This window comes from Apium graveolens, chromosome 7 (assembly GCF_009905375.1).
Source record: "Apium graveolens cultivar Ventura chromosome 7, ASM990537v1, whole genome shotgun sequence".
Classification (NCBI taxonomy): domain Eukaryota; kingdom Viridiplantae; phylum Streptophyta; class Magnoliopsida; order Apiales; family Apiaceae; genus Apium; species Apium graveolens.
In genome coordinates this window covers 100867046-100880148 of record NC_133653.1, presented here as the reverse complement: position 1 = coordinate 100880148, position 13103 = coordinate 100867046, and the positions used below count along the sequence as shown (strand labels likewise).

The following is a 13103-nucleotide window of genomic DNA, read 5'->3' as shown; positions in this document are numbered from 1 at the left end:
AAAAAAACGATAATAAAACCTCCGAAATCAAAGTACAATTAAATGTAAATGGATTACTTCATGAAAAATCATCTTATATGAACAACGATTAATTCTATTATAAAAACTCATCATAAATTGTAAAATTTTATTTTAAAAAGTATAAAATTCGATACTATTGCAGAATAATAATTATATTTGAGTATAATAAAAAGTTTGACAATTAAAATTTGAAAAAAAATTAAATTTGATCCAACGGTGAAACAATTTTGGAGAAGTGTGATTTTACTGTGATTCTATTATATAATTAGTTTAAACTTTTTCATTAAGTTTCAATAATTTTATAAATAAAAATATAATATAACTTCATTTATTAACTTGATAATAAAAATACTTATATATGATAATATGTATGATAAAAATGAAATAAATTAAATATTTAATAATTTTTTAACAATGATTTTTCTACCAATTGGATTTTAGAAAAAGCCCATTTTATTTTGTTCGAAAGGGCCCTTTTTATTCCGGTCTGCTATATATTATTTTTATTATAAAGTGCTTCGTGTAAACCAGAAATGAATTAACAAATATGAAGCTCGCGAGACCTATCCATGTTATGTGTATCAAATTAGATACAAAAGATTATTAAAAAAAGGTGATTATGAAATATTTTTATTAGTTAAATTGCCATGGTTCTTTATAACGAGATATTCTGTAAATTACTTTTAAACAAGAATTTTTGGATAAGGAACAAATTTAACCTATTTTTAAATAGAATTAATAAAATAACTAAATTCTGAAAAATTGTCCAACTTTAGCGGATGAAATACCTAAATATTAGGAGTTTAGTATATCATATATGAAATACTCAATTATCATAGAATATTTTAAAAAAATTTAGATACCCAACTGACAGTGAAGTATTGGATCAACAAAAATTGGTCATTTTTTTCGAAAGGATTATTTTGGTTAATTTTTTTAAAAAAATAATATTTTTTAATCATTTTCTAGGAAATTTTGCATATCTATATTATACTATTATAAGTATAACACCCTATATTTGGTAGTCGGTTGTTCGGTACAGTTGTTTGGTACAATAAATAACAACCGTCACATTTAAAGTCAGATAGATGAGAACCGTTGGATGCAATAATAAAATATTATTATATTAAGATTTAAACTGCTCTCATGAATTCAGGGTTCGAACCCCGTCCAAAGCTTATTATATTTAAATTTTTATATTATTTATTTTAACAATTTCTACAGGTTCAAGGCTCGAGTCCCGTGAATAACATATTATATTATATTATTATTTTTCAGTCAAGTCTCAAATTATCACAAAACATTTATTATTAGAACTTATTATGTTTTTAAATTTATTTTTCAACTATTGAAACTATATATCAAAATATAATAATTTTAAAATATACTTATATTATTAAAAATCATTCAAGTGTTAAAAGCAATCCGGATATCACATGGCTCATAAGCTAGTATATTATTAATTGAATAACTTTGATAAAATTAGAGGTGGTGGTGACAAGGCGAGGGGAAGGAGAGAAGGATGCGTACACAGACAGAGTTGATATAGAAAAATGGGATGAAGGCGATGGTCATACACACCCCCCTCCTTCACGTCAATACCCACTTCTTTTACTCTAACCCCCCTTCCCCTTAAAGTACACTCACCTATATTATAGTAAATTCAAAAGAATAGTCTTCTCTGCCTCCCTCTCTCTCCCAAGTCCCCTCTTGATCCCAAGTCCACTCTTGACTGACTCTTTCTCTCTCTCCCTCCCTCCCTCTCTCTCCCTCTCTCTCTCCCTCCCTCCCTCTCTCTCTCTCTCCCTCTCTCTTTATATTCTCTTAACAACTCTCACAATTTATCAGCACCATCTTCACCATGTCAACAAATTTATTGGGCATCTTCATATTTATATTTTCTACTGCCGGGCTTATAAATGTAAATGGTAGATTTGTGGTGGAGAAAGAGAGCATAAGAGTGCTTTCACCTTACAAGTTAAGGTCTGAAAAACATGATGCTGCTATTGGTAATTTTGGTGTTCCTGAATATGGAGGATCTATGGTGGGCTCTGTTGTTTATCCTCACCAAAATTCTTATGCTTGTAAGCCTTTTGATCATCAAGATAATAAACCCTTTAAGTCTAACTCCACTAGACTTCACATTCTTCTTCTTGATCGTGGAGGTTAGTGTCTGCGTTTATTTTATTTTCTTCCATTTTTCAAAATTTTATATATAATTTCTCACAAGATTATTCAATTTATTCAAGACCTTATATATGTCACATGTTATGGGTTTTTTAGTACTGTTTGTAATTTTCGGTGCATTAGATTCGATTTTAAGTATATGGGAATGGTAGTGTGGATTCAAAGGCACCATCAACGTATTCTTGTTAATGTGTTACGTTTTTTATTTTTAAATATTAGTAAAGTATTATTTGTGTGATTTTAATGTATTAATGGTTATCCTAGGAACTAGTTTGCATTTGGTAAGAGTAAATAAATGAGGCTTGGTTTGGAACCTGACTTTAATGCTTTTAGTTCTATTAATTTGTGTACTGATCTAAGAAGCAGGGACCCTTCGGTCCGTGTCGGATTCTCGGACACACCTATCCCCACACACGGATTCTTCCATGATACTAATACGAAATTATATCTTTTTAAAAATTGTAGTTAAAATCTATTTTAGCAAACTATATTTACAAAATTTAGTATCCATGTCTATTATTTACTACAAAAGTATTGATTATCATATTCATTTTTTATTAACTAAAAAATTTTACTTGATATTTTTTGTGTTTTCAATTAATAAATGATGCATTTGATTCATTTTCATGCAATTTTTGGTTTTGTTAATAAGTTTCATTATATTTAACATAAAATATATGTGAAATTTTTGTTTATTTTTCTCGTGTCCCCCGCACCCGTATCCCCATATTTTTATATTTGTCGAATTCACGTATCCTCGTACTACTCACACGCACTCCCGCACCCGTGTCCTTGCTTCCTAGGTACTGATATATGTATATTTGCACTTAAATGGAAGTATCTGTAAAATTGTAAATTTGTGCAGTTCTATTTAGTTTTAGAGGGACTAGTAGCATGTTAAATTAGAAATTTCCTTGTATATCCTCTGTTTCTACTATGTAGTCTGTACCAGTGTTTTCTTATTTCGATACAAGTCCATGAGTATAAATTTAGGTTCTAAACAATGCGTCTTTTACTTGTTTAGTATAGCAATGGTATTATAGAATGTTCATGAATGTGTATTTGCTACAAGCTTCTATGTCCTTGAGTCTCCTTTTTACCATCATGTCGAGTAACTACCCCCTCCCCTCTCATCCATTTCTCGTTTCTTGCCATCTATATTCTGGTCCTTGCCGAAGGATGGAAGGGTCAGGTAAGTTATATAATCTAGTGGTGATGCATATTCCAGGATATTTGAATCCTATATATAATAGCCGTATAAAATTGTTGGACACAGTCTTGAGTGATGAATATTTAGTTACACAAAACTTATAGACTGAAACACTACATACTTGTACTTATAAATCAGTTTTGCTGGCTTATTATCTAAAGCGCATGTTGACAATATCATCTCATATACTTTTGTACAAGTCAACTCGTCTTTAACATGGACATTCTTATAGACTTTCTTGACTCCTATTTTTCTTTAACTTTTGTTTACCCGTACTTTGGTCAACTGTTTCCTCGGTTTAAAAAGAAAAAGGATTTTCTTTTAAACTGCGTCTATCCTAATTTTAATATTCATGATCTAGGGCAGTTGATTTTTCTATATTTGACCAATGACCATATAATTCTTATCATCTTTGGAATGCCTGAAAAAGATTCATTTTAAAACCTGTAGGAAAATGCAGAAAGTACGTAATTTGACTAGCTTCTAAATTTTAAGGTTAAATCTTTTCTTTTCCAGAGTGTTTGTTTGCGTTAAAGGTGTGGAATGCGCAACAGGCAGGTGCTGCAGCTGTTTTGGTGACTGACGACAGAGATGAGCCTCTCATAACTATGGAGTCCCCTGGAGAAAGCTCCAATGCAGATGGCTACATTGACGAGATTGGGATCCCGTCAGCTCTAATTGAAAGATCTTTTGGTGAGACATTGAAAGCTGCTTTACAGAAAGCTGAAGAAGATGTTGTGATTAAATTAGACTGGAGAGACTCAATGCCCAACCCGGATCAGAGGGTTGAGTATGAATTTTGGACGAACAGCAATGATGAGTGCGGAATTCGCTGTGATGAGCAAATGAATTTTGTCAAGGACTTCAAAGGAAATGCACAGATTCTTGAAAAGGGAGGTTACACCATGTTCACGCCGCACTATATAACGTGGTTTTGTCCTGCGCCTTTTATTCTGAGCGATCAATGCAAGTCTCAGTGCATAAACTATGGGAGATATTGTGCACCTGACCCAGAAAAGAATTTCGGGGAGGGGTATCAAGGAAAAGATGTGGTATTTGAGAACCTGAGACAGCTGTGTGTGCACAAAATTGCTAATGAGAGCAACCGATCATGGGTTTGGTGGGATTTTGTAACAGATTTTCACATTAGGTGTTCAATGAAGCAAAAGAGGTATAGCAAAGAATGTGCTGAGGATGTCTTGAAGTCTTTAAGTAAGTACTCTTCAATAAAATAGTGTGCATAAAATCACCTTCCTACAACTGTGAAAGATTTATCCTTACAACTTTATGCGACAACCAGACCTGCCAATTGAGAAGATAAAAGATTGCATGGGTGACCCTGAAGCTGATGTTGAAAATGATGTCCTAAAAATTGAGCAAGAGCGGCAGGTTCATATACCGATATTTATGTTTCTCTTATCGTGAATTTAACTACTTTAAAAAAACAGTTTATACTAGATTTAGCATAGGCACGTGAAGATCATCTTCTTGTACTTCCACAGTTTTCTGAAAAAAATATGCATGTTGTTTGTGCCAATAATAATATTATATCTGATGATTTATTTTTTAGGTTGGACGAGGATCTCGTGGTGATGTTACTATCTTACCGACAATAATCATAAACGATATTCAGTATAGAGGTATGTTGACAATTGCACCTTCTGATGTGTTTCTATGGTGTCATAGTCAGTTACTCTATCGTCGAACAATATAAGTCCGGTGACAACATTATAACAAATTTTGTTGTGCTAATATTTACTAGTAATATTAAAAATCATAAAAGTTAGATCAAGAGAAGAAAGTGTATATAGTAACAGATCATTTTGTAAATGTATTAGTTTTTATTTCTGATACTTGGTACTTCATACGATTAATGCATTTCTTCTTGCCGAGAAAGGTCTAAATCTAGAATTTATGAACTAACTAAGTTCGTCCCGTATATATAAGACTGGGTGCCTGGCTGGTTTACTGGTAACTGTATTGGTTACCACCTCAGAAAAGTCTTCTTTCTGACATAACTGATTGATTTCAAATTAAGTGGAACAACTGTGATCATATTGCATTGATAGATAGTGGGCTTTGCATTTTATTTCGATCCTCTTTGATGTTTCTCTGTTATTATTTTGCAATGGATTCTTACTGCCTTAGTTTCTAATTTGTCTAAGTAAATGTATTCACTTTCTGAAAAATACATTCATATCCATTCTTGAGAAGAAAATCTGCGGCTACTTAGTTGGAATTATATATTTATTCATATCCATTCATATTTCTTCTTCTTCTTTCCACAGGAAAACTTGAGAGAACTGCTGTGCTGAAGGCCATATGTGCTGGATTCCAGGAGACTACTGATCCTCCAATTTGTCTAAGTGGAGGTTAGATGTTGACTCATATATATACTCGTATAGATATGTGTACCCATCTCTCCACTTATAATTATATATAATTATACAGATCTTGAGACCAATCAGTGCCTTGAGAGGAATGGTGGTTGCTGGCGGGACTCAATATCAAATATAACTGCGTGTAAGGTATGCCAAAGGGGTGTACCGCAACCCAAATATAATTAGCTTTCATTAATATTTTGGACAGGACTACATGTTCAAGTGAAAATATTATACTCACAAGTTATTGTGTTTCTTATCAGGACACTTTTAGGGGAAGAGTATGCGAGTGTCCTGTGGCTAATGGGGTACAATATAAAGGGGATGGGTACATGTCTTGTGAAGGTAGATATTTCGCTTTCAGCTAACAGATGGTCTACAGTTTCACAATTTTGATGCAAATTGATATTTTCGGTAGATATAGAGATGCAAAAAGATCAAATGAGCTTCCCTTAACTCATATTTTAGGCTTGACTTTGTTGGTTCTATCTTGACTAGATTGTCTCTTTTATGTGACTGGCATATAGAGAGTTTTAGCAGATGCAATATGGTAAAGAAGAAAGACCATAAACTTGGCAAATAGGAAGCTTTATGTTTTTAGTCATGGCTGTACCCGAGTATTTAAAACATTAAAACCAAACCAAACAGGAGACATTAGTTTATAGTAGTTGTAATTGTGTGTGCTACTTTTAGGATATATTTGTTGATGTAACAGTTACCGAGCTATTATCAATTTCTTAACCATCAATTGGATTGCCAAGGCCTGCTATTTCCTTATATATATATACATGCCCTTTCTATGCATTTTACAGCCTTTGGACCCGGAAGGTGTGCAATAAATAGTGGAGGTTGCTGGTCAGAAAGTAGATATGGACAAACGCTCACAGCTTGCTCAGTTCAGTGATGCCTTTTTTTAATCGTGTTTATTATCTTGCTCACTTCTTATTTATCTGTTGATCATGGCACTTGATTCCAAACACTGCATTCAGCTAATATTCTGTTTCCTGTGATATAGGACTCTGATATAACAGGCTGTCGCTGTCCACATGGTTTTCGGGGGGATGGCCATAAATGTGAAGGTACTTTGTTGCTCTATCTGTTTCTCATTCTGAGACCTCACTGTAGAATTTGACATATTAATTTATATTTCTCTTTTGGATATGGACAGATATTAATGAATGCTCGGAAGGTCTTGCTTGTCAGTGTGAGGGCTGTTCCTGTAAGAATACCTGGGGTGGATACGGCTGCAAGTGCAAGGGGGAGAAACTTTATTTAATGGAGCAGGACACATGTATTGGTAATAATAAACTTCTTTTTTAACGCTTACTAGTGCAGCTACCAAAAAGAAAGATATATATCTTAGACATTATGCATTGATAATGCTTCTATAGATGATTAATGTTGTCTTCTTAGTAGGACTTGCAGTAGCTTTATCTATTATGTATAATATACTGTACTTGGTTGTGGCTTTAAATTCATGAGGCCTGAAGTTGATGTTGGATTGTAAAAGCTGCTTCGTCAAAATTTAGTTGTACAGTCACAATATTTCGTCAAAATGCTGACTCTAAATGTAATATATTTCCAAGCAATCATACAATAGCATTATGCATTCAAACTTCTGCATATTATTGGAACATTTAGGTTCTTCGAATTACATTGTAGCAGGCCTGATGTCAAATTGTCATGTCTTTATTCTTTTCTGCCTTTCTACTGCAGAAAGAAACTCCACAAAATTTGGATGGTTCCTCGCCTTGTTGATTCTGGGGGCAGTTGTTTCTGCTGCTTTTGCCGTCTACATAATCTACAAATATCGGTTCCGGGTATACAGAATGATTTTTGCCAAATATATTATGCTCTTACTTGCTGATACCAAAAACAGTACTCATTGACAACTATTTATTTTCTTTATGTAGTCCTATATGGACTCAGAGGTAATGGCTATCATGTCTCAGTACATGCCACTTGACAGCCAGCATCATAATCAAGTCATTGAACATGAAAGCGAGTCCCTACGACAAGGCAACTCCGGTGTATAATAAAGGTACTTACTCCATGTACCGTGCCTATTTATGCAACCATTGTCCCCTTATTTTATTATTGTTTATCTTTCCAGCCAATATTTTTTACGGAAACCATTTACCTTGCAGAATCTGCAGTAACACCTAACCTTTTATAAACTATACTATTGGCGGTTAGTATAGGACCTGGGTGGTGACGTATCTTGTCAATGGCGATATTGTTAGAGACAATTGGACGGTTTTTGCACAACTCAGCAGTCGGTTCACACTTGTGATGATTCTGAAATTTTACATGTATAGAATAAGTGTTTCCTGGAAACTACACTCCTTTTTTCTTGTTTCGGTGTATATAACTTGTTAAGATGTAGACGGAGGAACATAGTTACTGTTACAATTATATAGTCGATGTACATAATTACAGAAGATACATTAGAAAGGAATAAATAAGTTGCTGCTTTCGACAAGTGTTATTTTCTGATTCCAAAGGTCTCAAGTATAAGTAAAAGTCCAACGACGAGGATGTCAAGAGCGTAGTATGCGATTAACTGCCCAGGCCATGGGGAGTAGGGGAGTGCATAATCAGTGTCTTTCTTGGCTTATTGATGGGGGTATATAGAGATTATTGATCCTCTGTAAAGTAGTGAAATATGAAGCTGTTGGCGGGTCACATGAGATTTAGTTAACATGAACAGCAAGAGCCCTCTAGCCATCATTTGAACAGACATTTTGTAATGTATTAGAAGGCATATATAACTCTAGGACCCCCTTACAGTCGCTATATCTCATCAAAATGCTACTTTGTCAAACAAATGAAACTATATCAAAATATTACTAGTTCCATGACTTGATACAGTAAAAAAACCTACTTATATTTAAATAAAATTAAACGCATCAGGCTAGTAGCAACGGCTATATAAAACACCTTGATGCCGTTTGTTTCAGACAACTACATAAACAAATGCATTTGCACTTGTCTTGTTGATCTCAACTCCCACAAATTTTTGTTGTTTTTCATACTCTCAAACACTCCATTTTTTCTTCTCACCATGTCAAGAAATTTGCTAGGCATAATTTTGATTATTGTAGTTAGTGTAGATGGGCAGATATGTGGTAAAGAAGAAGAGGATAAGAATACTTTATCCTTCTGATAAAACATGATGCTGCAATTGCTGATTTTGGAATTCCTCTCAATACTTTATCTTTTGAAATTTTACTAGTTCTGTGTGCTCTATTGATTCTACTCTGTCTCTTGTTCCCATTTAAGTCCATTAGTTAGTTAGCATATTGGGCGGTTCATCAATGTTTATTGGATAGCCATGCCATGCCATGCTGTTAAACAAATATTTAGGATCCTAAAATAAGCTCAGTTGCGACATAGCTGCCTATTAACATTAACATGAGTTAGCTTATTAATTACAAAACAATGTTGACTCATCTGTTATCTCATCTGCCTTTCTTCAAGTCTTTATCTTGGATTACACTCAACTCTTGTCTGGTTTTTGTTTACCCCCTATTTCGACCAACAGTTTATTTAGTTATGTAATTGGACTTTCTTTTTGTGTCTAGTTTATAATGTAAGGATCCAGGTGAATTCGATTTTTTTTCCATGTAGGAAAATCCGAAACATGGTAAATTCTAAATATAAGGTCTTACAAATTTTCTTTTTCAGAGTGCTTCTTCACCTTGAAGGTATATCCTGGGATGCAGGCAGGTGCTGCAGCTGTTTTGGTGGCTGGTGATAGATATGAGCCTCTCATAGCTCTGGAGTCTCCCAAGGATGTGTACGAAGATCGCTACATGGACAAGATTTAAATCCCATCAGCTTTGAGTAACTGTTTTGGTGGCTGATGATAGATATGAGCCTCTCAAATTGTAAAACCATGCTATCAAATTATAGGAGTAACTGTTGAGCTTTTATTGATGTAAGATGAGGTTCTCCTACTGGATGCTTAACTGAACTAGGTGAAAAAGATTATCCAGAAATGACTAACTGAGTGCAAAATGATGGAGTAACACATAGTAACAATAAATCAGCGGAGAATGAATTGAATTAATCCGATCGAGCACAACAACGTACAAATAGCAGCTGCAAATGAATTAAGAAATGCGATTCTGATATAAAATGTCAACAAAATGGACTAAAAGATGTATCTCTTTCTCCCAACAATCTACTTTCAACCAAACCCACCAAAACACAACATATTAAACTGTCAAAAGTTTCAGCATCACTAAACACATGCACATGCATGCATTTACGTGCCTTGATGTTAACAAGGACTTCATTCAGAATCATAGTCAAGCCTGCTACTATCACTCCTATAATGTTTCTTCTTATCATTTCCTCCACATACTATTGTTATTTCACACCCACATATACTCCCAAAGCACGAAATCATGCGTGAGTCTGATGCTGAACTACTACGTCGCCTCGACCTTTTCTGAGCCTTACCTTCCGAACCTCTCTGGTTATGATTTTCGTAATTGTTATACAATGTTGGAACCTCCATTCTCCATCTATCAATCTTTGACTTTAGTCCTTCAACGCTTGACTCTTCCACTGTCCAATCTCCTAATATCGAACTTCCGGCATCATGGGGGACGGGCAACTGTGTAGGATATATTCCCCTGGCCACAGCTGCTGCTACTACTGATGGTGATGGACCAACATCCGATATCATTGATCCACCTTTCATTGGCATGCCAACCTCTGAACCGTTCAGCATTGACCCATTAACAACCGAACCACCGTTTACTACAGAACCATCCCCACCATCTTGTTTATGCACAACTTTCTGATTCGTTATGCTATTTAGATCCGAACGATCACTTCGCGATCGCCATAATTTAATGCCTTTTTCTGGTTCCTGTTCTTTCTCCTTTTCTCCTTTCTTGGCCACTACTACTTGTTTTCCTTTATTGTCACATTTTTGCGAATTATTTTTTCCATTTTTATCGAGATTTATCTTATAAGCTTTTCCATCCATTAAGTCACGATATCCAACGGAGGAGGACGGGCCGATTTCAGAACAAAGAGGCATACTTCTCATGGTGTTATCTAGAAGCGTAACGCCCATGTTAAGAATACCTTGAGGACGACCAGAAGGGCGGCGAATCTGAAGTGCAACAAACCTGCGACTAGTATTGTTTTGTTGCCTTAAAGTTGGGGGAATCAAATTGCTAATAAGTACACGTACAGATCCAACAAGAACATCTCGTAACCATCCTAATGCGTACACCTCAATCATAACACCACCTGTTTCAGAATCTAGAAACTCATCATCCACACGAAACACAAACTTGTCATTCCATGATGGGTTAATGTGGCCTCTTTGATCAATTTTTGTTTGTAGTTTACGCTCAGGGTTGATCCATATGACTGCATAGGTACGGAGGTTTTTGTAGACCGGTGATAGATCCTGTGCAGAAATGATGCTAAGCTCTAAGAGCTGGAAAGGTACCTTTGACATTGTGTTGTGGTGCTTTGGTTGATAGTTTGATGGTTGTTAACTGATTGTTACACGATTGTCCTTTTCCTTCCTCGTCGTCCTGGAAACTTCAGGACGGCGAGCAAGGATTGAGACCGTGGAAGGGATGGAAAATGGCAGAGCTACAATCTAAAGAGGGGAGGGGGGCAGGAAATGGGGGACAGAAAGATTGATTAGTTTGTTGTTTTTTGGGACAATGAGAAGGCGAGCTATTTTCACTCCCTTCCATTCAAATTTTTATGTAAGCTATATGGAGTCATTTTAAGAAAAAAAAACCAATGTATTATAAATGGTGCAACATGAATGGTGTCTATTTTTAGACTTGTATATAGTAATAATGATTCGGGATGATGATCAATATTGTCTTCACTAGTGAGATTTGTAGTTGTGTTTGTTTAGTAAATTGGCTGAGGTTTAAATGGGATGCATGTTAACCCGGAAAAACAGCTTCGTTGAAATATATAGGTCTTCTCCTTTCTCTCACGTGCTGGGATCCGGTCTTCGCAGCGGTTTGGGTGTGGTTAAACTGCTAGGTAGGGGTCTCTGCAAAACAGAACCGGAGGGGGGTTGTATCCCGCGGCAACTCCGGTGTGAGAATGAGAAATGGGCTTTCTTGAAGAAGAAGAAGAAGAGGGAAGAAGGAGCTATTCAAAAATATGTGAGGGTGTGTGTATATGTGTGTAGCAGTCAAATGTTTTTTCCAACCCCTAAAACCCTCTTTTTGGGGCCTTTTATAGGTCTCAAGATTTAGAGTTTTTGGGGTTTGTATCTCTTCATCCTGGCCTTTGATCATTCTTGGTTGGTGACAGGTTGGACGGTCCAGATGAGTTGTGTGGTCAGGTGTCCTTTCTCCATCAGAGCTGTCTTGGGATGATCACCCATGAATGGCTAGGATGCAATTGTTCCATTTTGGGTAACATGAGACAGTTGACTCTTTTGTCCTGTTCCACGTGGCACCGGGGACCACTTTGGCTTGGGCCTGGGGTGGCATCTCTTTTGGGCCCCTGTTCTTCTATCTGGGCCTGATTATTTCTGGCCCATCATTTGCCTCCCACTCCCTTATGCGGGTTTTCCCGGATGGGGGAGTAGGAAAAAATTCACTTCTTTGACTTGTCTCATGACCTTGGGGTGTTGCTGGGTACAAGTCCCCGGGGTTGTGTTTGGGTAGGCCTTTTAATTCTTGGCACTTGGAGAAAATTTTGTCATTTTTCTTGACTTGTGGCCCCTAACCCTAGGGTGTTGTTGAGTACAAGTCCCCGGGGTTCTGTTTGGGTAGGCCTTTTGGTTCTTGGCACTTGGAAAATTTTGTCATTTTTCCTTTGATTTGTGGCCCCTAACCCCGGGGTGTTGTTGGGTACAATCCCCCGGGGTTGTGTTTGGGTAGGCCTTTTGGTTCTTGGCACTTGGAAAATTTTTGTCATTTTTCCTTTGATTTGTGGCCCCTAACCCCGGGGTGTTGTTGGGTACAAGTCCCCGGGGTTGTGTTTGGGTAGGCCTTTTGGTTCTTGGCACTTGGAAAATTTTTGTCATTTTTCCTTTAATTTGTGGCCCCTACCCCCGGGGTGATGTTGGGTATAAGTCCCCGGGGTTGTGTTTGGGTAGGCCTTTTGGTTCTTGGCACTTGGAAAAATTTTGTCAATTTTCCTTTGATTTGTGGCCCCTAACCCCGGGGTGTTGTTGGGTAGAAGTCCCCGGGGTTGTGTTTGGGTAGGCCTTGGTGCGGATGTGACAGGTGGTTAATGTTTTAGCGCTTTTCCTGAAGTGTCAGGTGGCGGTTGAGCTTCTTGTACAAATATATGTG

The 13103-nt window shown here is 36.3% G+C and overlaps 2 protein-coding genes across 2 annotated transcripts; one reads left to right on the top strand and one right to left on the bottom strand.

Annotated features, from left to right (window-relative positions):
- Positions 1 to 1515: 1515 nt before the first annotated feature.
- LOC141670925 (vacuolar-sorting receptor 6-like) lies at positions 1516 to 8287 on the top strand. The gene is made up of 13 exons (XM_074476982.1): positions 1516 to 2186; positions 3935 to 4630; positions 4719 to 4807; positions 4989 to 5058; positions 5707 to 5790; positions 5870 to 5946; positions 6063 to 6144; positions 6612 to 6694; positions 6815 to 6878; positions 6968 to 7096; positions 7516 to 7619; positions 7713 to 7840; positions 7947 to 8287. Exons 1-12 carry the CDS (start codon positions 1883 to 1885, stop codon positions 7833 to 7835), a joined length of 1905 nt encoding a protein of 634 aa, XP_074333083.1. The 5' UTR covers positions 1516 to 1882; the 3' UTR covers positions 7836 to 7840; positions 7947 to 8287.
- A 1550-nt stretch (positions 8288 to 9837) lies between these two features.
- On the bottom strand, positions 9838 to 11454 carry LOC141670926 (uncharacterized). Its single transcript, XM_074476983.1, has one exon. It carries the CDS (start codon positions 11282 to 11284, stop codon positions 10097 to 10099), a length of 1188 nt encoding a protein of 395 aa, XP_074333084.1. The 5' UTR covers positions 11285 to 11454; the 3' UTR covers positions 9838 to 10096.
- Positions 11455 to 13103: the final 1649 nt, after the last annotated feature.